The 23639-nt window shown below is 34.5% G+C and overlaps 1 protein-coding gene across 1 annotated transcript; it reads left to right on the top strand.

The window, feature by feature from the left end:
* Positions 1-1566: 1566 nt before the first annotated feature.
* LOC133529777 (uncharacterized) lies at positions 1567-23429 on the top strand. The gene is made up of 3 exons (XM_061867586.1): positions 1567-2532; positions 6019-6146; positions 22117-23429. Exons 1-3 carry the CDS (start codon positions 2073-2075, stop codon positions 22288-22290), a joined length of 762 nt encoding a protein of 253 aa, XP_061723570.1. The 5' UTR covers positions 1567-2072; the 3' UTR covers positions 22291-23429.
* Positions 23430-23639: the final 210 nt, after the last annotated feature.

Genomic DNA, 23639 nt, shown 5'->3' with positions numbered 1-23639 from the left:
TCCGGAAAAAACGCGGGCACCTGTTCTTTACACAGTATCTGTGCAAAGCAGGAAATGTCATGAATTGATAAAAAAATTCTTCCTCTTCAAAATATGTACAGAAAATTGTAGTTAGATCTTATCCTATAAAATGAACTCTGGTGTAATATCCGAATCACTGAAATAATCCAACTGAATTTTACGCTCGATGCTCACACCTGAAGCACGATTACTGTAAGTAGCTGAAAATGTTGATGAACAATTTATAAAAACGTTCAAAGAAATTTAATGTACTAATATAAAACTATACATATTATATACTTAAAAATAAACAGGTGTTTATTTAATTACCTGCAATAATTTACGGGGTGAAAATATTGGTCATACTAAGCAACTTTTACTATGGTACCAACCCCGAAGTCGTGAAAAAAAAAATTGCTTTCCCATAGAAAATGTCAAGGTCAGACAGCCAAAATGTATGAATGAGCCAAATTTTTTTTCGCGCTTTCAGGGTTGGTCCCATAGTAAAAGTTGCTCAGTATGACCTATATATTCACCCCGTAAATTATTGCAGGTGACTAAATGTACAACCTGTATACCTAAATCATATAAATTACCTTACACCTTCTGTCACACGTGCGTCTCGCTCACACTTACGCTCAGTGAAAGCGAGAAAGGAATCCAAACCTACGGGGCCTTAATGTTTTTAAATTAATTTCATTAGCTTACTTTTTTACTACGTAACGTAACGTTTTTTTCGGTACGTAAAAAGAGCGTACCTGGGTCGCCTAGCAGGAGGACGTCCTGTCGGACGCCCTAGGTATCGCTGGAGCGACATGGTGGAGGCGGATCTGCGCGAGCTTCGAGTCGACAATTGGCGAGAGGTCGCACAGGACCGAGAAGAGTGGCGCTGTCTTGTGTCGGAGGCCAGGTCTCATTTTGGGTCGCTGAGCCAACGGAATAAGTAAGTAAGTAAGTACTTTTTTACTACAGTACTCTTCAATCAAAGTTAAATCAGAGCCGCAGGTAAAAGGCGTATACAGTTGTCTACACTTTTATGTATGTGCTCAGCTTCATCGTAGCTAGAGGCAAAACTATCACTCACTATTGTCCAAAAACCAAAGGTCACATTTTGAAAGGTTAATGTATTAACTCTCACTTACACTTACCTGAACGATAATTTTATAGTTGATGAAGGGTGTAAAAAATTAATTAAGTATCAGTGAATGTCATGAACTTGTGAGGGTTTCGTATTCACCTAGAAACCCTTATAGTTTCGCCATGTCCGTCTGTCCGTCTGAGGCTTTGCTCAGTGCTAGAAAGCTGCAATTTGGCATGGATACATAAATCATGCATTGCGATAGAACGGTAAAATAAAAACTGTAAAAAAAAATATTTTTTCTAAAAACACTAATTATATATTTTTTTATTTGAAATTTGTCAATCATTAACAGAAGGTATTCGGATATAACAAAATACTAATTGAATAAAAATTTAAAATTTCTCAATTTTTAAAATCAAGAAAGCTACCTTTTATATATTTAAAAAAATATATTGTTATATGTTAGTTTTAAGGTATTTATCTATGGGTCACTATGTGCCCCAAAATAAAGTTTTTTATTCATTCGTTTATATATCACAAAATACTGATTGTGAAAAATTTATTCGAAACAATATGCTGTTTACTATAAAATAAATACTTATATACCTACGGGCTTATGCAAGCGTGTGAACAGATACTTAATACAAAACTTAAAGAAGCTTTTGAATGCCTCTTAATATCCGTGTCAACTGTCATATGTGAAGCTTTCAATTTGTATAAAGGGTCATTATCAAACTTGCCACCTCCATCCCTAAGTACTCCCTTCTACAGACTAACACTTACAAACAATTTTCCATTTCGCTACACACTCGCACATCGGTAAAGACTAACGGTGGGAACACACCGACGGTGAGCGGCGGCATTGCTCTAAAGCGGCATACAAACTCCGAGCGTCCCATTCGTAGTCTAACCGTTGTGCACTCACCCTAGCCCTCGATCTTAGAGGCACAGTTCTTTTTGCCATACAGCCTATAAATACGCGAGGCGCTTTATGAACATAAACAGTCTTTTTTTACCAACCGTACCGCGTGGATCTAACACAATGTTTGCAAAAGTGGTTGTTGTTGCAGTGGTCCTCGCGGTAGCGCGATCAGCACCCAGAGAAGACATGGGATTGAAGAGTATGCTGAGGATATATGAAGAATGTCAACGGGCTGACGGGATTGTTCCTTGCTTGAAAAAGAAGGCTATATTGTTCTTCGATCGAGTGGCGAGGATGGAAGCTATTCCAGTTATCGATGGGATTGAGGTTATTAAATCTTCGGAGCCTGAAGTAGCACCTATAAGTGAAAAGGATATTGAAGCAACACTGCCAAGGAATCTTCAGGATAAGGATGAGACTCTTTCAGAGATGCTGTGGGACAGGATTGCGTCCTTCGCCAATTCAAGGACCATTCAGCTGTCTCTTCCCAAAATGACAGGACAGGAGTTGAATAGGGGCGTCGAAGAAGGTAGATATTTCATTTATTTTGAATTTTAAATGAGTCGTCTCGATTAATATGTCTGCCATTCCCAATAACCAAGGACCCGGGTATTTTTAATATCCTTAATTAATCTTAGTATAATCTTATATTCTACTTTAAAAAATTAACAACTATCGAACAACAATGCATTTCACATCCAGACATTATGATTCATGATCCTTAACTTTCGTGAACAGGTGAAATATATTCTTGTTATTTTTGTGTTGTATATATATCGCTTTTGCATTTAAAAAACCTGCTTTATACTTTTTCTATTTAGATACCTATGTATTTTAACTTTTATATGCGCACACATGTCCGCATTACACACCAAAACATTACAAATCAGAACAATAAGCAACTTAATTTGAATCATCGTTCCTATTATGTGAGCAGCATAAGCAATAGACATAATTATTTCAAATAAAAAAGTGTGTAATCATCATCATCAATTAACCATGAGATAATCAAACGCATCCAACCGATCAATAAGTGATAAAACCTCAATTATCATGTTACATTGACATGTAGCGAATACTTAACGTATTAATGATAACCTATGTTTTGCAACCTCATCAATGGACAGGTAATAATCAGATCTAACATAATCATTCACTAGTAATAATCATATTAAATATTACATAGATTAATATTTCAATGACCTTAACTTATATTTAAATAAAGGACAGCTTCTTTAATTCTTAAAAGTTTCCGCAAGCCTCAAAAACAACTTTTTTTAAATACATAACATTAATCATGAAATTGTTTGTTTACACAATGAAGCATAAATATACGGAAAACTATCTACATATTATATCATTTTTTTTTTTATTGATGACATAAAAAAAGCCTAAAAAAAGCCTTATTAAGCTTATTGAGCTTACTGTGGGACTTAGTCAATTTGTGTAATAATGTCCTATAATATTTATTTATTTATTTATTGATCTTAGATTTCATAGTATTAACTGTAGTAACCTTGACAAGATCCTAAACTTTAATGTCATAATCATAATATATAGGTATAATGTTAATAATATCTACATATAGCCAAGCATCACACTATTATTTAAATTCAAAAGAAAATCACTTTTCCAACGCACTGCCATCTAAATAATAGGCCTATTTAAATAAATGTCAAATGGAAACCTCAAATGACACGATAGAAAAGTGGCGTGGTCAGTACGCCCATTTGGGGCTTTATGTCGCCTTACGTGTCTAATGACAGTCATAAAAGACATCAATGACGCTTGACAGCGGGAAACTTTAGTAGTAAGGAAAAATTACTCGGAAAAAAATGAAATTACTTCAGACCATGCACAAAACACTTTGAAATTATTTAAAAATATTAAACTGATCAATCCAAACAAATCACATAAAGAACCGAACCGGTGGATAAACCATCAACGCTAAAAACGATCTGCATCATATCTTTTCCCACGCGAAATGTTTATTTTATTACATACCGTGAAGATGTTACATAAAATTCAATTCCGAATCATGCAATTCATGCAATAATTTCAAGACAAAGTCTATTAAAGATTATCAATCATCCGAAACTGAGGGAAAGTTCGTAATATTCACATAAAGCACTTACAGTGAAAATCACGAAATCGTGAGTATTATTTGCAGTGCATAGTCAAATTTCTTTGATTACTTTCTTTCATTCATGAATACAAATATCTTCACCTTTCGTGCTTTTCTGATCGTTTTATCATATCTTCATATTCCAAATTCACTTTTCACCTCTTTAAAATACTGACTAGTACGAGTATCGTGGTATCTAATGAAGTATATTTATTGCTGAGCATAGGACTCTCTTCCAGTACGCCACTTACCCCGGTCCTGAGCCAATCTCATCCAGAAGTGACCCGCAATGTTGTCCACCCAATTTTTTTTTTACTTTATCGAACATAAAAGGTACAATGACGGACTTAATGCATCATGTCTTTATGTGTTTTGTCTTTGTTATTAAAATTGTATGCGGCTGTTATTATAATGAATCTTCATATTTCTATTAAATAAAAGATTGGGAACGTATATGTGATACCAATACAGTTGCAAGTTGCCAACCAATGTCATTTACCACCAAGCGGACTGATTACTTATTTGCCATCAACGACGTATAGCAAAGTAAGGAAATTAGAATGCGTCTAATTAGTAACATCGTCCGTATTTTTAAGCCTAAAAAACAACACATAAGTAACACTTGACTATAATTAAGTATATTTATCATCATTTTCAATATATCCGGCTTTTAATTATTGTATAATAAGGAAGGAAGACTTTTCAATTTCTAATACCGACGATATAGAGCCATTTGGGGTTTTCCTAGTGTGATAGCAAACGATAATTTACCTATAATTATAAGTGCTAGTAATTGTCATGAAAACTATTCATTTGTTTAACAACATACTACACATGTATAATTTGTTTGTCTGGCAGTGTTTGGCATTTGTAATTTGCAATATTATTACAATACAAAAGACAATTAACGAATGAAATATTTATTCTAACACTTATGTACGAGTACGTTTCGTTTAGCGTGGTATCAAACATTCCCATTTGGTATTGAATCGGGAGAGTTTTGACATTATGACATTTTTTTGACAAAATAAGAACTCAAGACTTCTTACCTCCTGTATAATAAATGTTAATTTCCCTTGAAGCATATTTTTTTCTGAGTTGATCAAATTAGATATAAATTTTAGTCAATTAATTAAGGTTTGAATTTAATTGACTTAGTCAAAAACATCCGGTAGACCGACCGAGTAACCAGGGGTTCTTGTGTCGGGGGTACTAGACGGGGTCGTTTAGTTAATTTGTATTTTAATTTAATCATATCATGTCATTACGATGTAATGAATATCCCACAGAAATCGAAATGTACGTATACTTAAGGAAGTACTTTGCGTTTCTAAGATACTACTCATCATCATAGAAATGAAGAATGAAACCTGTTGACCTTTTGGCTACCTATTAACTTAGTTCAACTAAATCCAAATAGGCTGCCAATGGACGAAATATACTTACCGTCATCTGATCTTATGACCAAGGGAATATATGTCTATGGAATAAGTCTATTTTTTGCCTTTAGGAAAACTTAAAAGTTAGAAGTCCACTAGTCTAGAAAATCACTCAGATAATGTCTCTCGCGGTCACCCATCCATTGTTTGACCGTAGCTAATATTGCTTAACTTGCATGATATGATAAATATGGAGGAACCGCACAGTGACTCAGTCGTTTTATAGTACAAAGCCTCCTCTAGGGGTATAGGGATCTTCAGACGTTATAAGCTGCCCTCAACCATAGGTTCCATCCTATCTAGACCAGCAGGCGTATGATGGATGTCGCGTTTTCCACGTGATAAAATAACAGTAACTTTTTAACACTGCGCGATGGAAAGAGACAAACTCTGTCTTATCATAATCAACTACGACAATTCGTTGTCTAACATGATATCATATATTTTCCAGGACGAGGCAAGATGAAGAAAATGATGGGGATGATGGCGATGGGTTTCGCTATGAAAATGGCCGCCATGGTCCCGCTGGCTATTGCTGGACTCTTCATCTTGGCTGGCAAGGCCCTCATAGTCTCAAAGGTACGAGTTTTAGCAAAATTTTAAATATCCATCTCTTACTTAACGGAATTTCCCAATCTTCTGACAATTAAGCAAATTTATAATCGATTATTGGAGCATCTTCACACTGAAAAAAATATGATCTAACGAACACACATTAAAGTGATTTTCATTAAGATTAACTGCTTAACATAAGATTTAAAATATCAACAAATGCTTGAAAAACAGTAAAATATAAAACCGTAACGTTTAATGTTTAAACAATTCTAAGTATTGAAAAAAAAAAACGATAAACATAAACGAACAAAACAGTATAATCTACTGTCTTTTCGGAACGATTAAATGTATTGTTTTGTTCTATAGGCTCATATGGAACTGTTTAAGGCATTGAAAACGAATTTTTATTTATTACATTTGAAATTTAGTTGATAGACAGGCCAGTAGATTACCTTGACCTTGGAGAGAGAAGAAAAGTAGAAAAAAACACTATTATATTTGCTAAATATTCTTACACAGTTATAATGATTGAATCTACAGAATAATTGTACATGCAAATATCGCAATTAATGATAGTAATATTTGGATAAACGCCACTTCTAAGCTATTACTAAGCAGTTTATACAAAGATAACAACGCTTAAAAAACCACTACTCAAATCAACATATAAAACATGACTTAAATTGAAAGTAACTTGCAAATTGACCGGTATATAGCAATTAAGACGCAATCGTCAGCGTTTTAGAGTAATTTAAGCAATTGCTAATGACAATGGTTCCATAACCCTCCTATTACTGGCTTTCACAAAATTGACAATGCATGAGTTCCCATGGTCAAAGATGACACTGACGCGGGCGCTAGATTTTGACTTTCCACTTTGTGAACATCGCAATTTACCCTGTAATTTTAGTGGACATAATGTCACGGATATAGGGATATCCAGAGTCATCTATTGCTTTAGGTAAGTAATATATTTATGCCAAAAAGGCATTTGTCGAAACTTTAAAGAGTCATTATGTACTGTAAAACGTTGTACGATACACGTGCGAATAGGTAATTGGCAACTCGTGTCGTTTTAAAACACTCCCTTTTGTCGTGTTTTAGTTAATCACCACTCGTTGCGAATTTTTTGCACTTGTATCGTAAATAAGTATTCTACTCGTCGACTGTAATTAATGTAAATGCTTGAATTAAGATTTCGTATAGCAAACTATAATTTTGTACTTTTCATGTATCGGCTCCCAACTCAACTATAAGATGCTTTTCGATACGCTGTAATCAACTATAAAAAAAAATTGACCAATCACTTGCCGCCGCAAAAGGCTAAATGGGTGTAGGGTGGCGCAGAGTCGCGGAGTTTAATATTTTTTCTACTGAGATAATTACCTATTTTAATTAATTATTTAGGCTTTATAGTAAAATAAGTATTATTTTAGATGACTCGTAGAAAAAGTCTTGTATACAATAGTGATATAATCAAGCTTTTCAAGCTCGTACCTTACTTAGGCAACTCAGCAAGCCTCGTTGCCTAAACATGGAACTCGACTGAAAAGCTCTCTATTATATCACGATTGTATAAAATACTATTAAGTGTTTTTTTTATTGATAAAACTGATTAGGAAATGGTTATGATATTACATTAGATCAGTTAGCTATATTTTTTTTTCTCAAAAACGTAGTACACTAACCTTAACTAACATTTCAATATTATCTTGATAATAACATATTCATCGCGGAGAAAACGAGACTATTAGAAAAAACATAATTGGTCTCTAATTTCATTGTTAATACATTTTCCTAGCCTTCACCTATTGTGTTGTATGTTTCACAAAGTTGGCGTGGGAATCATATCATTAGGTCTGCTATGAGATCTCTTGATCAATGTCACGATAGTAACCAGTGTACGAGTGAAATCGGACCTTTTAACCGACGAAAAACAAAAGATAATCCGACTATACATTTTTAAAAACCAAGGATCTTTGTGACTTTCAAGTGTTGAATTGGAATTGTTAATTTGAAATTCACGTGTTACGCGTTTTTAATTTGTTTATTACGCGCCCAGCGGCGGTATCATTGTAGCATTTTTATCACTTGTCATGTCATGCGTCACTTTCGCACTTACATACTTGTTAGAACGTGACAGGCATGATGACAGATGATAAAAAAACCGACCATCTTAGCCCTACTGAGTGATCGAGTGACAAATACGTAATACGGAATTTAACTGAAACTTGTAAAGTATAAAATGTGGTTAACAAAAGGACTTAAATATTATTAATTAAAAACCGGACAACTCCGAGTCGGACTCGCTGACCGAGGGTTTGTACTTTTTTATTATTTGTTGTTATAGCGGCAACAGAACAGAACATTATCTGTGAAAATTTCAACTGTCTAACTATCACGGTTTATGAATACGGCCTGATGATAGACGGACAGACAGCGGAGTCTTAGGAACTTTACCCTTGGGGTATGGAAACCTAAAAAGTATCACACATTTATTATATTTACCTTTCACATATTTATCAAGCTTAAAAACAACTGTTAAAGTATTCAAATATGACTGACACTTGCCAAATATCCAAAAAAATTCAATAGCTTTTGAGTTCCATAAACTCTAAATGTTATTATAACTTTCTATAACTGCCTACACAAGTAACAGTAATGCACGATCTTAATGAAAGGTCTCATTTAAACTTTTACAACGAATAACAGCGTATCATAATGGTCGTTTATGTATGTTCAAATGAGATAATTGGGGTTCCACGTTATCGTTGCATTTTCCATCTCAACCATAGAAACTTTTCCTTTTATTTTTATAATTAGCTGTCATTATTTTATGATTACTCTTGGTTTTATTATATTTGACATCATTTTCATTCGTTACTTTTAATATGTTTTAGAAACTTAGATTGTTTAATTGAAAGATGATGAATTCATATCCAAGAATCCTTTGTTTTACTTCAATTTAAAGAAACATATTTTTTTTTATTTAGGAAACAAACAGTCTTTCATAGTTATATATAACACTGGAGATTTTCTTAAAACTAGACTTACAGTTTCCTTAATGAAATTCAAGTTTTCATTATAGTATTCTATTTGGAATTTTTTTGACAAATTAATGAAATAAATATTTGTACCAAATCCTCCTCCTTGCCTCGTATTCCTCAATATTGAGGGTCGTGACCTTCTGTATCACTTTCTCTCTTATGATATTTCTCCATCTGTTTCTGTCTCTGGCGGTGTGGAGAGCCATGTGAACTATGGAGTTAAGAGCGGTGCAAATCTGGTCAGACCAAAGTCAAGTCCTTTTCCCATCTACTTTGCCGGTCTGATATATATGGAACTTATCGCTCCCGGTTCCATATATATCATCTGGCGACGAGGATGGGATATCAAGTAAAACGACCGTTTGCTTTAACGTCTGTTTTATTACTCGTCTTGTAGGTAGATCACAAAACTATAGCATACAGATGACGGTTGCAATGAGGTTTTCGAGGTTTCATCGTCTTTTCTTGCAATATGCCTGAAGTATTCAAGATGCGTAGACATTCAGATGACAGCCGCGACGAGATTTTGATTTTGTATTAAATACATATATACGAGTAACTAATGAGATATGGGGCGAAATAAATTTTAACATATTGCAAACAAACTCTTTATTTTCGGCATGTTACTGTTATCTACTTACATAAGATTACAGTACATTAACCTCGTGACGACCAAACGTCCTGCATATAGTACGTGGGCTCCATATATAGAATGAAGGACTTTGGAGCAGGCTATCTGGAACCAAAGGAAAACAAAATGCTAAGCTCCATCATCCGGTATAAGGAGATGGTCAAAAAAGCTCTTGAGTAGTTGACGGTGCATTCCTAAGGGACAGTTAGAACACAAAAAAAATAACTCTAGGGGTCGAAATGTGAGTGCAAGGGCGCCCGAAAATCATAAGATAAGATGTGGGGTCCATTAATTTTTTTCTACTTAATTGTCAATTTGTAAGAGTTTACCTGACTGAAATTCTGATACCCGATCTTCAGGAGCTTAAATAAGATCTAATGCTCATATTTGTTGTTTAGTATTGACATTTATAATTCTTATAAATAAAGTGTTCGACATACTTCGCTTCTCAACAATGTAGCCAGTACTTGCCAGGTAAGTACAAGTTTAAATGCACTTGACACAGATGACAATGACGGTGCCGTTGCAGCGAGTTTTGTATTATACCTCATAAACTGCGGTTTTAGACAACGATCAGTACAGCTAGTAAAAAAAATGAAAAAAAAAATTGGCAAAAAAACTTTTTTTCTTAATTTAATTAAAATATACTCACTAAAGAAAACTAAGAAAAAATCTCTTTAAACTTAATTCATCTGAAATCTTTTTAAATGTTGTTTTAACGTTTATATACATTGTTGGTAGTGAAAGTTTAAAAATATGAATTGTCCTTTATAAAGGATTCGATAAATCTGTTATTCTGACTGTACGATTGTTAGAAATATCTCATTACAGGTACAGCCGGCTTTCTGGTTTATTTCTGGAACGCTTAAGTCACGACACGGCTCAGCCCATTTGGAAATGTTCTAGGAAACTGAATTAAATTAGGGAGAAAGTAAAATCCTATTAAAATATTGCATAATAAATAAATAATGATAAAAAAGCCTTATATTTCTTACAAAAATTAAAAATATGAAAATTATAAGAATTATAAAAATTATTAATTACACATATCTAACTAAACTTATCTAATGCATGTTATAAAAATAAAATATTTGTCTAATCAAATATCGTTTTTTACCAAGCAATTGGGCCCTGTATCTATTCATACTTTACAGACTAATAAAGATAAAAGTGATAATCATAAAAACTAAAAATCATTTTTGCAGCCCAACAAAACAGTACATCGAATTAACCTTAAATTTACTTTAGAATGTACATAATATAACGTATATTACAACCACCGAAGCAGAATATATAACACCTCACCAATCAGTATGGAAATCACAAAAACTTATTCTGAAGCGAACCAATTAGCTTTGATATCAAAATCAACCGTTTTCTGGCACACATTTTCAAGCCGACTAAATACTGCTTTTGCTACCATTTTCATTTGAGTTTATCTGGATAACCTAGATCCGGAGTGCATTTTGATGCATTGATAGTATTAAATTATGGTGCATTCGAGCACGAGCGTAGCGGGTAGCGTAAATATAGTTAGCGATAAACAGAATTTATGTTCTTTTATAATAATAATTCAGCCTATATACATCCCACTGCTGGGCACAGGCCTCCTTTCATGCGCGAGAGGGCTCGGGCTATAGTCCCCACGCTAGCCCAATGCGGATTGGGGACTTCACATACACCTTTGAATTTCTTCGCATATGTGCAGGTTTCCTCACGATGTTTTCCTTCACCGAAAAGCTAGTGGTAAATATCAAATGACATTTCGTACAAAAGTTCCGAAAAACTCATTGGTACGAGCCAGGATTTGAACCCGCGACCTCCGGATTGAAAGTCAGACGTCATATCCACTCGGCTGCCACCGCTTCAAAATACTTTTAAAGTACGAAAATGTTTTAGACATTCAACCAAAACGCAGCATATGATATATCGGATAATTGTGTATACAATCGTCTGCCCTAATGATAGAGACAAGCCTTTACTCCGACATAATATCGACTTTAACGTTTATGACAAAAATATTTGAAAGAACATTTTCAGAGATTAGAAAATTCTCAATTTGCATACTTTTTTTTTGTAAAATATTCACCTTGCGCTTTTAACGCACATTCATTTCTTTTACGAATACACAGAGCTAGCGAAACACTTAAAACTCTGAGCTATTTTACCATTTTATACATAATTTCTTTTCTACGTCTTCATTATGTTTATCACCAAATAATTATTATTATTACTTCATTATTATAATCTCTAGCCGCCCAGAGACCTTTTTATAGATCTCTCATTTCATTGTATTTTTAATCTTTATTTTAATACATTAAAATTGCGTTGGTCGTGACCAGTTTTGGTTTATGGGCGATGTTTGTACTGCACCGTTTACTTTGGCCGCTCTGCTACTTCCTTGGCTCAATCCTGCAAAAGTATGCAAACACAAAATGTGTTAACTATACAGATAAGAAACGCGTTCTCAATGATCTCGGCACTGATTCAGTGCAACAGTTTACACGATGCAAAAACTGTCAACAATAATGAGAATCTAATCGTCGGTGAGAAGAGTTTTTACTCGCCATTGAGTCAAGGTCATTGTCATCAGTGTGCCATAAGTCTGGTTTAGATTTATGCCGGATTGTGGGAAAGCGTTTAAGGAAATGAAGAATTGAATGAAGTTGTTTATAGATTGTCAGTGGATAATTAAGAGGAAAGGGGACGACGTCACGTGACGGCTTCTTCATACCTAGTACTCATTTGAACATTACAGAAAATAGTTTTACGCAATTTGATGTACATTAACCACACTTATGACCTTTCGTGCGATTGTTATTGATTCTTAATTATTAGTCAGTAGCTTTCATTTTTTTTCGTAATGAAATTTGACTGTCGCTTCTAATACTTATAATAATAAAAATATCGACAAGAGGCAAACTAATTTGTCAATGTGTAATTTTTTATTTCCCGGTTTTTCATTTAAGTGTCGGTAAATTGTATGAGCCATAAACAACAGATGAGCTTTTTTTTTAAATCAAGATGGAGTCTAAGCTTCACTGAAGCTAATTTGGCGGGTAACCTGAAACTTATCTGCCGTCGTAGCTATTTTAAAGTAATTCTAACAAACCATTTACCAATCATAAAACCACGTTACTGGCTGCAAGCAGGTCAAATTAACCCGATTTGTTACTAATTACCAATAAACTTGTTTTCATTCCGAAACTTTTTGCGACAAAAGTAAAAAAATGGAAACACTTTAGTATGGCAAACTAGTTTTGTCAGTTGGAAAAGGCGGTGAATTTGAAAAACTCACGCGCCTTTTTGTACTGTCAAATTAGTTTGCCAAACTATTGCTTTATTTTGTAAAAATATTTTCCATGAAATTAATATCTAGAGAGGAAGCTGAGGACTACGTGTATATGGAGAAACGGACATCTGCTATCTTCATAAAATATGGTTAATAGTGCGATATAAATATATTATATAATGAGGTCATCATTATAGTAAGAGAAGAGGTGTGTAGGCTAGCTAGTGGTGTGGATATAGTTAGTAAAAATACACTGTCTGGAAACATATACTTTAAAATAATTATGTCAAATATTTACGGATGACCTGTGCGCCAAAACAGCCACCCGTTGGGTCCCACAAATTCTTAAAGCGTCATAGACTGGTGGGAGACTTCCGAGGATAGGGATATGTGAAAGAATAAGAGGGAGGCCTTTGCCCAATCCGATCCACGTTTCTACAAATTAAAACGTCACTTTGGTCGGCCCCGATCGCAACCGTACGAAACGGCCCTCATATAAGCTGAACGCCGCCGCCTTCTCGGCGGCGACCAGCGCCATGTCTTTATTTATATGTTAACTGGACGGATGTTTTACTTTGTTTATCCCTTTACGGCCGGGAAAAATATTTTGCAAAAATTCATAAAAAATGCATGTGAACCGTTTTTAATTGTTATAAAATACGCGTATAAAATGTTAAAAAAAATCCTAGTGTCCTTTATCATAAAAAAAAATCGCGTGCACGAAAGTGACGTTCAGGAACTATCTGGAAATGCACAAACGTGCAAATTCATTGAGTTTTGTAAAATAATATGACTAAAACGCAACATTTTACAGAACAATGCATGTGTATGCTGCACATGCATAGCATATGAAGTAATCAGTATTCAATTTAGCACAATTATCACAATTTTCTTTAAGAATCAACATCTTAACGATTAAAGAATGATTAAAAACAATAATCAACAATTGTAAAGTACTCTCAATTCAGTACATGTTTTATTTATTTTTGAATCAGATAGGATTTAGCTAGATTGAAGAACTTCTCAATCTGGGCGGAATAATTATGAAAAAGAACAGACGGTGATATTGCGCTTCTATAATAGGGAACTCTTAACCATCCCTCATATTTTATCGAAGTCTGAAATAAAAATTTGCCAAAAAATATTAATCGCTCCAACTAGCATGTTTCAAACTCGAAGGGTAGGCTGACACATATCTAAAAAGCAAGTATAGGGTTATGGTTGTGACAATGCAAATTAGAAACGATTTTTTACGATTTTCGATTAAATCTGAAAAGAGCATATAATCGAGTCTATTGGTGATGATTTATATTTTTAGGTCAACATATACCTTCACAATATGACATGAGCGGAATCGATTATTCGGTTGATACATAAGTACAGTCAAACTCTATTGCAATTGAGTTCCGTTTTACGAGTATATACTTGTTTGCCACCGGCGTGGTTTAAAAAAATATTGAAACTAACGATATTAAAATTTATCTTTTTACTTTTATACCACAATCATATATATATTAGCGATTTGTGTCTATTATAATAAGATATTCTAAGCTACGAAGATGTGTATTTTTTATCGTATTGGGATTCAATTTATTTTTATTAAAAAATGATTAGCATGAAACGTCATTGGTACGGAAATTCGCGTTTGAAAAAGACTATGTATATCTATTGTGTAGGCATAAATAAATAGAAGTAAGGCAAGATATTCTTGAGCATAGCGGTAAGGTGAGATTTATTGTCTGGTCTACATTAAAACGTGCTGGATAGTAGTAAATTGTGATAACTAGAGAAACCAAGTGAAACATATATTTTACTGTAATTGCTGAATTAAATAGACTATACAGAGAATATACGCCCTCTTAAATCCACGATCTTGGTATTTTAACGAAGCTTGCATAAATATGTGCTTTTTTTTCTTTTAATTATGTGAAGTGATATATATACTAAGTATATAGCGTATATTTTTGATACGACGGCCCGATTCGAACTATGTCAATGTCAAAAGTCACGTTTTTGTTTGAAGGAATGTCACTTTTGACACTGACATATCCGATCCATATCGTTTCTAGGCCTAATATATGACGTATCTTAAAGTTCGAATCGGGCCGTAATTTTAATATAAAAATCCTTACAGTCTAAGTGGTCGTACAGTAAGGTTTAAAATTCCTTGTCGTCCGACACGTCGGAAGGCTGTCGGACCACGCGGCCAGACGGCAAAATTATTGTGAACGAAAGTCAAAGCATGTAGCATCTTCAAATAAATCAAAGATCAAAGCAATCATAGCGACTCCGAATACGAGTAAAAACATGATGAAGACGGATATAATAATGATCGTGAGCCTGCCAAAGGTCAAGTTGAAAGTATAGTTAATTAAAGCGAAATGGCTGTGCAATCTCATATAAATGTTCAATTAAAAACCGGACAAGTGTGAGTCGGACTAGCCCACCGAGGGTTCCGTACAACTTTAACTTTTTTTTAAATGTTTAACATATTTATAATTTTGAGATTCTTCCCGTACTTGTAGTGTAAGACGATATTACTACCCAAATTTCATAGTTCTAGGGTAACTAGAAGTACCCTATAAATTTTGATTCCCCTGAGAGTGTCGAAATATACTTTTTTTGCGGCATAAACGGTCACATTTTTTTACGTTAGCACAACACAAAATTTAAGTACACTATTTAGTTTTAAAATCATAACACTTACTCGTAAAGGTGATATTCTGTTAGTAACTGCAGCTTCATTACTGTTGCAACAATACTGGATTTGACGCGGACATGGTATCTGTCAATTTCATTTTATCAAGGAAACTGACAGATAAATACAGCGACCACGCCAAGGCCACAGTAATGCTGTTTCGTTGTGCACTCTTGTCCACATGTCCGTTCACGTTTTGTGATGGTCACAAGTCCTTTATATTATGCTTATCTTTATCTGCAGTCTGTGTGGCTTTTATCTTATCTTATCTTTCTGCAGTCACCAACCGAATGCCACCTTAATTCGGTGAAAACACTAAGAGCAACATACTTATCTAACTACCTATTCATTTTTTTTGCATTGACAGTCCACATAATGATCACTTAACTGTATTGTTTGGCCCTTAACACCTACGACGTAGACACTTGTATTCAATTAAGATTCAAGTGAAAGTTCATTTTAATCATATACTTAGGTTGATTGACGTGAATTATTGTTATTCTTATATTTTAGGCATCTATCAATGTCTGGTCGAGAGCTGTCATCAGGGTGATGACCTTTACTTTCGCCGTAATGCGATTATTGAGCATATTTTGACGTGGAGTTTAGAAAATATTTTGGTATAGAATTTGTGTAAGAAGATTCTCTTTGAACGTATTATAAAAGTCTATGTTTTGACGTGACGCATTCATTGCCTTTTTATTTTTCATTCTTACATATAAATTGACTTAATCCCACGTTAAGCTCTAGAAGGCTTGGGTTGTGGGCACTCAGACAACGACATAATATACAAATACATAGAAAACATCCATGACTAAGGAACGAATGTTTTTTTTTTTTTTTCATGCAACTATAGGCCCATGGATAAATATCTTAAAACTAGCATTCATTTTATAAAATACATTTTTAAAACTAAAACACACACTATGGCAAATGTCTGTGTTGATCACACAAATACATGCCCTTTCCGGGATTCGAACCCAGGAATCGGCTTCATAGGCAAGGTCACCAGGCTAGACTGGTCGTCAAAACCTATTTGAATTTATATTATTTGGAACAAATTTTACTTTCTATTATCAGAAACACGAATAATTAGAAAAGTATATTCAACTACCGACCGACCAAAAATTACATTGATGTACTTCAAGAAGAACAACATTATAACATGTTCCATTTTTATCAAGAAATACATGAAGTAGGATAGATCACCATCGCTTGTCATGTTATCTTCTTACATCTACAAAATGGTTTAAAAATTAACAATACTTTTAGGTTTAACCCGGTTATAAAAACAACGAACATTTCAATAGAAATGGAGAAACACCAGTCTAATTTTCTCCTCACAGCTCGGAAATAGAAATAGATATAATCACAACATAGTCTCTAGCACAATCATTCCGAGGCAGAAATGTGGACCCAGTCCTTTAGTGGGTCGTTGCCATTATATCTAACTATCTGTTCTTGTCTAAGTAATAGCGCTGTTTAACTTTCTACTAAGGGTTTAGGATATAATGTAATGGTTTCATTTATAACAGTGGGGTTTTAAGTTCTTGCTTCTATGTAACTTTTCACTATACTAAGTAAAGGCATACTTAAGTCATAAGTGTTTAGAGTTAAATGAGTTTCTAAGATATACTGAACGACTTGGGATTTATCATACTTAGTTAAGTTGTGGTTATAGGAGATTCGTTCGTTTTTTTTTTTTGACGTTGTGGGAATTGCACGGTGTGTGGGACTCACCGCTCCATTCCTCTCTCCTGGCAAGAGGGCAAGAATTTGGCCAAAAACATATTATAACTTAAAGTTACTTTTATTTACGGGACTCCATACCTTTTGAACTACAATTTATCATGAGTACCTATGCTTAAGTCATACTTGTATTCTTCTACGCTTCTTAATTCTGAATATCACTAAAGATTAAACTTGAATATATTTGCTTTATTCATTCGCCTACTGAAACATCAGAGCAAACTCTTGTGGCGATGAAATGGAACTTACAATGAACTGCATTTACAACCCCACTGCTGGGCACTGGTCTCATTTCATTGCAAAAGAAAGTTTGAGCTGTAGCCGCCAAGCTCGCCCAATACGGATCAGGGAATTCAAACAGTTTCTTGAATAAGATTAGAAGCTGAGATCATCATCATATATTTAAGAGTAAGACTCTTGTCGGTAGACCAATTTCCATGTTTGGCGGTCCTCTGCCTTCACTCTTACAGCCTAATACGACACGAGGTTGAGTTTTTCCTTTATTTGATTAATGTACGCTCTCCTTGGTCTTCCCTTCTTCCTCTTTGCTTCAACAAAAACTGAGACAAGATGTGCGAAATGAAACTCGAAGTTCGTTCTCAGGATTTATGTACAACATTCTCATGACATGATAGTTGCCAGTTGATTAAGCGATAACAAGGGAAAATCGCGAAGAGTCTGCAGACATCTGCGAAGCAATTCGAAGGTGTGTGTGAATTTTCAATATCATAATACAAGTACCATAAACAGACCATTATTCATATTAAACATGATGGCTCTATCTACTACGATAATCGTTACACCGTACTTCTTTTTTATACCATGTCCGTGGCAAACAAGCATATAGCCCGCCCGATGGTAAGTAGTCTCCGTAGCCCATGGACGACTGCAAGTCCAGAGGTGTTACATGCGCATTACTGACCCTAACACTCCGCACTTCCGTTGAGTTCTGGCAACCTTACTTACAGGCAGGAACACACACACTAGGCTAGGGTCTTGTGTTATTTGGCTGCGGTTTTCTGTAAGGTAGGTACTTCCTCAGTTGGGCTCTGCTCTAGATCTGGAATGACATCCGCTGTGCTACACATACCCCATGATTCAAGAATTGCAAGATTCACCTAACATTCTCCTACGATATCACTTTCCCTGTGACCTCCCAACCTGCGCTTCGTGATCCAGGCGCGCTTTCTAGAACTCAGCCTTGTATGGGGTCGTGAGGTCTCGCATCCTACGAGATTTGCGTGTGGATTTTATGGAGAAATTATTGTGACCTTGAAGATCTTGCTCTGATGTTTTGCTATTAAATTAATATTTAAAACTCTTAATTTGCAAAATAAAAGTCCATGTATCTACACATTAAATTATTTTTCAGTTTTTATTTACACAGTTTAATGAAGTCACGTTTAGAAATTTTAAAACACACATGATTTAATTACTGATTAATTGATTATCTACAACAAATGATTTAGTATAAATTATTCAGGTAGTCATTGTTCATATTTTTAACTTTACTGATTTGATATTTAATACAATTGCGATATAGACTGCTGAGTTGCCTAAGGAAGGTACGAGATTAAAAAGCTTGATTATATTACTATTATATACACTACTTTTTGTACGAGTCATATATTATAATAACACTTGTTTTACTTTACTTTTTACTATAAAACCTAAATAAAAATTGGTACGAGTAAGTATCTCAGTAGACAAGAATGTAGTGCGAAAAACATAAACGCGTGACTATTTAGTCTCGCCCCACGCCCGTTTACTCCTTTCTATGGTAGCGCGGTGGCACGTGATTGGTATTTTTTTGGAACGTTCCAACCATATGCACATGGAGAGCTCAACGACAAGAGGGGAGGGGGGGGGGGGGGGGTTAGGGTCGGCAACGCGCATGTAACTCCTCTGGACTCCTCCGACGTAGTATAAAAAAAAAAACATGGAGTATAGGAATTCTTCTCTGATGGAAAGGTTTCTTATGCACATGAGGGAGAAGGAACCTTTTCGATTGGAAAGCCACATTACAATTATAAACGTATTGCGTATTATTTTATATAAATAATATAAGCTTTATTATTCGTGTCGCAAACAATCCCTTCCCATGGGTAAAATCACGAAATCCAAGGCATCAAACAATGCGTTACGGTAATCCTTATAACTAAGACTTAAGGTTTAAAATCGATCATTATACTGGTATTCTAATGTTTATCTTTTGACCTTCGATGGTCGATTTTTGCTCAATTGGTTTCGCTTACGTTCTAATAACAAAATGTGTTGCTATTGTAGGAAAATTTCTTATTTTGAGATATTTTCGGACTAAAAATAGCAAAAAACTTAGAACAAACTTAAAATAACCTTGTTAGACTATATATAAATAAATAAATAAATATTATAGGACCTTCTTACACAGATTGACTAAATCCCACAGTAACCTCAAGAAGGCTTGTGTTGTGGGTACTTACACAACTATATATATAATATATAAATACTTAAATACATAGAAATCACCCATGACTCAGAAACGAATTTTTGTACTCATCACACAAATAAATACCCTTACCGGGATTCGAACTCAGGACCTTCGGCTTCATAACCAGGGCCCTACCCACTAGGCCAGACTGGTCGTCAAACATATACTTAGGGTATTTTAAAATAAAAATGGATGTTATCATTTTAAAATAAGTTCTGTTAAATATTGTCTTACTTTATATATTTACTCTACATACACGTATTTGAAGAAGTAGGTAAAACGTCACTTAGTCTACCAAATCTTTATTATACTAGAATCTTCAATATACATATTGAACTTTAAATTACCGAAACAACACCTTTAAAATAAACCACTTTATACTATGCTTCCGCAACGCAGGCTTCGTCACGTTTGCAATCCGTCCGAATCTAAATCCAGATCCAAGGATCTTCCCATACATTTCAGATCCATCGTGCATACCCTAGGTGGCTACAAATGCAAACAGCAACAAGATTTGTCCCAAACAAACCAATGACAATTTAGGATCATCATCATCATCATCATCATCTCAGCCACAAGACGTCCACTGCTGAACATGGACCCACATCCAGCGTCTTCCGGCGACCTTAATAAGGTCGTCTGTCCATCTTGTGGGTGGTCGTCCTACGCTGCGCTTGCTAGTCCGCGGTCTCGACTCTAGCACTTTTCGACCCCATCGGCCATCTTCTCTGCGTGCAATGTGGCCTGCCCATTGCCACCTCAGCTTGCTAATCCGGTGGGCTATGTCGGTGACTTTAGTTCGTCTACGGATCTCCTCATTTCTGATTCGATCGCGACAATTTAGGATATTCCTCAACCATAACGATTAAAGAATTTTTTTTCTAGTATTCATAACTTTAAGAAACAAATAAATCTCATTACACAAGGCATAGAACTCCCTACTCTTTTTTGGCAAACTCAAGTCAATATTTCATTAAAATAGTTCCAAAAAATAAAGCAAGGGTATTGTCGTCACATCGTTGGCAACACCGCATTGAAATTCGAGGCACAGTCTTTTGTGTGTTGTAACACATCTCAGTCTCTTTAAATACTATCTAGTCTTTAGACTTAACTTATCAGTAAATAAATATTAAGCCATAGTTTTATGTGAAATTTTAGTGTTGCAATATGTGTTTATAGTTCAGTTTAAATAGAAGGAGGAGATGAAGTGTAATAGAATCAGTTTTATTGTCTATTCAAGTAAATCTCGTGCGGCATTTCTTTTCATCAAAGCCTTAAGAGATTTACTTATATAGATTATAAAAATATCAACATAGTTTTGGTAAATGAAGTTTGTGTGGTGCGATATGTGTGTGTAGAAGTTTTTTATTTTTATTTATGTTCTTAAATGGCCAGAGGGCCAAGATGAGAAGCCAAATGAAAACAAAATATTCGTATAGCCAGTCCGCTTTTCTAAGATCAACCGGACAGGCTAACATGGCTGGGAGAAGTTGATAACTCGTGATATACCATTCGATCCGATTCATTCGATTTCGATTCGCCATTTGGCATTAAGTCCGACATATTTTGTTAATCAAGTTTAAATAAATAACTATAATATTGAGGTAATTTGAACCTTATGTAATTCTATTTGAAGTTGAAATTTCTTCAATTTTATATCTCGGGTTATCGACTTCTTTTCCCCGTGTGCCGACATATCCGTACAGGGCGGGCATAAGTTGATAATTTCGAGATATAAAGTTGAAGAAATTTGAACCTACTTAATGTAATTTTAAGTTCAAATTTCTTCAAATTTATATCTCGAGTTACTACTACACGCCGTGTGCCGACATAATTATAGGTATCGCGGAGGCAGATGTCACTAAAAATCACGTGACTATTTTCATACATTGTGAAAGGTTCGATTGGCGTTTTCTATCAACGATTATCACCTTAGTTAGGCTCTCTGATACCCTTGGCACACTGCGTCCGATTGACGTCGACGACGTCGCTTCGACGTGCGAATCGGACGCAGTTAGCCATGCCCCTTAGTTTTTCGTCCCCCCGTCTCAATACTCTCAATTAAACTAAGATAACAAATATCTGACCACTGTCTTTTTCTTTTCAGATTGCCCTTCTCCTCTCAGGCATCATAGCTCTAAAGAAGATCATAGCACAGAAGAACAGCGGCGGCGGCGGCCATGACAGTGGCTGGTCTTCGGGCGGCAGCAGTGGCGGCTGGGATCGTCGCTCGTACAACGACGTTTCCGAACTCGCCTATTCGGCTTACAAGAAAGACTAAATCTTATTACTATTACATCTAAGTCTAATTTCTAATGTCACCTCATTTATCTTAGTTTTTTTTTTAATTTCGAGTCAATACGTAAGACGTCTCAAAACTCGCTTATTTGGTCTACAAGAAAAACTAAATCTTATTACTATTACATCTAAGTCTTATTTCTAATGTCACCTCATTTTCGTTTAGTTTTAATTTTTAATTTCGAGTGAGTACGTAATACGTCTCAGAACTCGCCTATTCGGTCTACAAGAAAGACCAAACCTTATCACTGTAACGTCCAAGTCTAATTTCTAATGCCACCTCATTTTTGTTAAGTTTTATTTTTTTTTATTCGAGTGAAAAACTAAATCTTATTACTATTACATCTAAGTCTTCTTTCTAATGTCACATCATTTTTGTTAAGTTTTAATTTTTTTTTTCGAGTGAATACGTAAGACGTCTCAGAACTCGTCTATTCAGCCTACAAGAAAGGCTAAACCTTATCACTATAACATCTAAGTCTAATTTCAAATGCCACCTCAATTTTGATTAGTTTTAATTTTAATTTCGAATGAATACATACGACGTTTCAGAACTCGCCTATTCAGCCTACAATAAAGACTAAATCTTATCACTATAACATCTAAGTCCAATTTCTAATGTCACCTTATTTTTATATAGTTTTAATTTGCTCAAGTGGGTAAGGAGATCTGTAAACAATCGTAAGTAAAACTTTTTTTTTAATTTTTCAAGTCATGTGATTCACCATCTTTAAGTTCGTGATATTTATTTTTTATTGTTTATACCCACCTTTTGAAACATGTGACTTGTTTTGTTGTATTTATTGTTTTTTTTTTATTTTACAATTTAGGTACTAATTGGAATTGTCCTTTGTAAAGGGCAATTTGGAAGTACTTTATATTTAAAGGTGTATTTTTAATGTACTTATTTATTTTAGATGTAAGTTTCGACTGCTTTGAGCCGGAATACTCAGTTTATAATTTATTTTTAATTTGTGTCATATATAAAATTGTTATTTATTTTTATTTATCTACCTGAATTGTATATATTGAAATGATGTATTTAGAGTAAATTTATTTTATGTATATATTTTTTATACCTTCATTTTTTTCATTAATTCTAATCTTAATTTATTAAAATATTGCTAGCTTTAAGAAACTATTTATTGACGTCTGCTGTGTGGAAAATTGTTTGATTTTTCTAATAAAATGATGAAATTGATTTTTTTTATTATTCTCATTGTACAATTAAATGCATATTTGATTCATAACATAAGACATACATACGTGTGCGGACTAGGAGTACGTTCTGGGGATTTTATTAGGTCATTACCTATGAAATTGGCGTTTTGT

The sequence above is a fragment of the Cydia pomonella genome, chromosome 21 (assembly GCF_033807575.1).
Source record: "Cydia pomonella isolate Wapato2018A chromosome 21, ilCydPomo1, whole genome shotgun sequence".
Classification (NCBI taxonomy): Eukaryota; Metazoa; Arthropoda; class Insecta; order Lepidoptera; family Tortricidae; genus Cydia; species Cydia pomonella.
The sequence above is the reverse complement of the archived record's forward strand: the minus strand, read 5'-3'. Positions and strand labels throughout refer to the sequence as shown.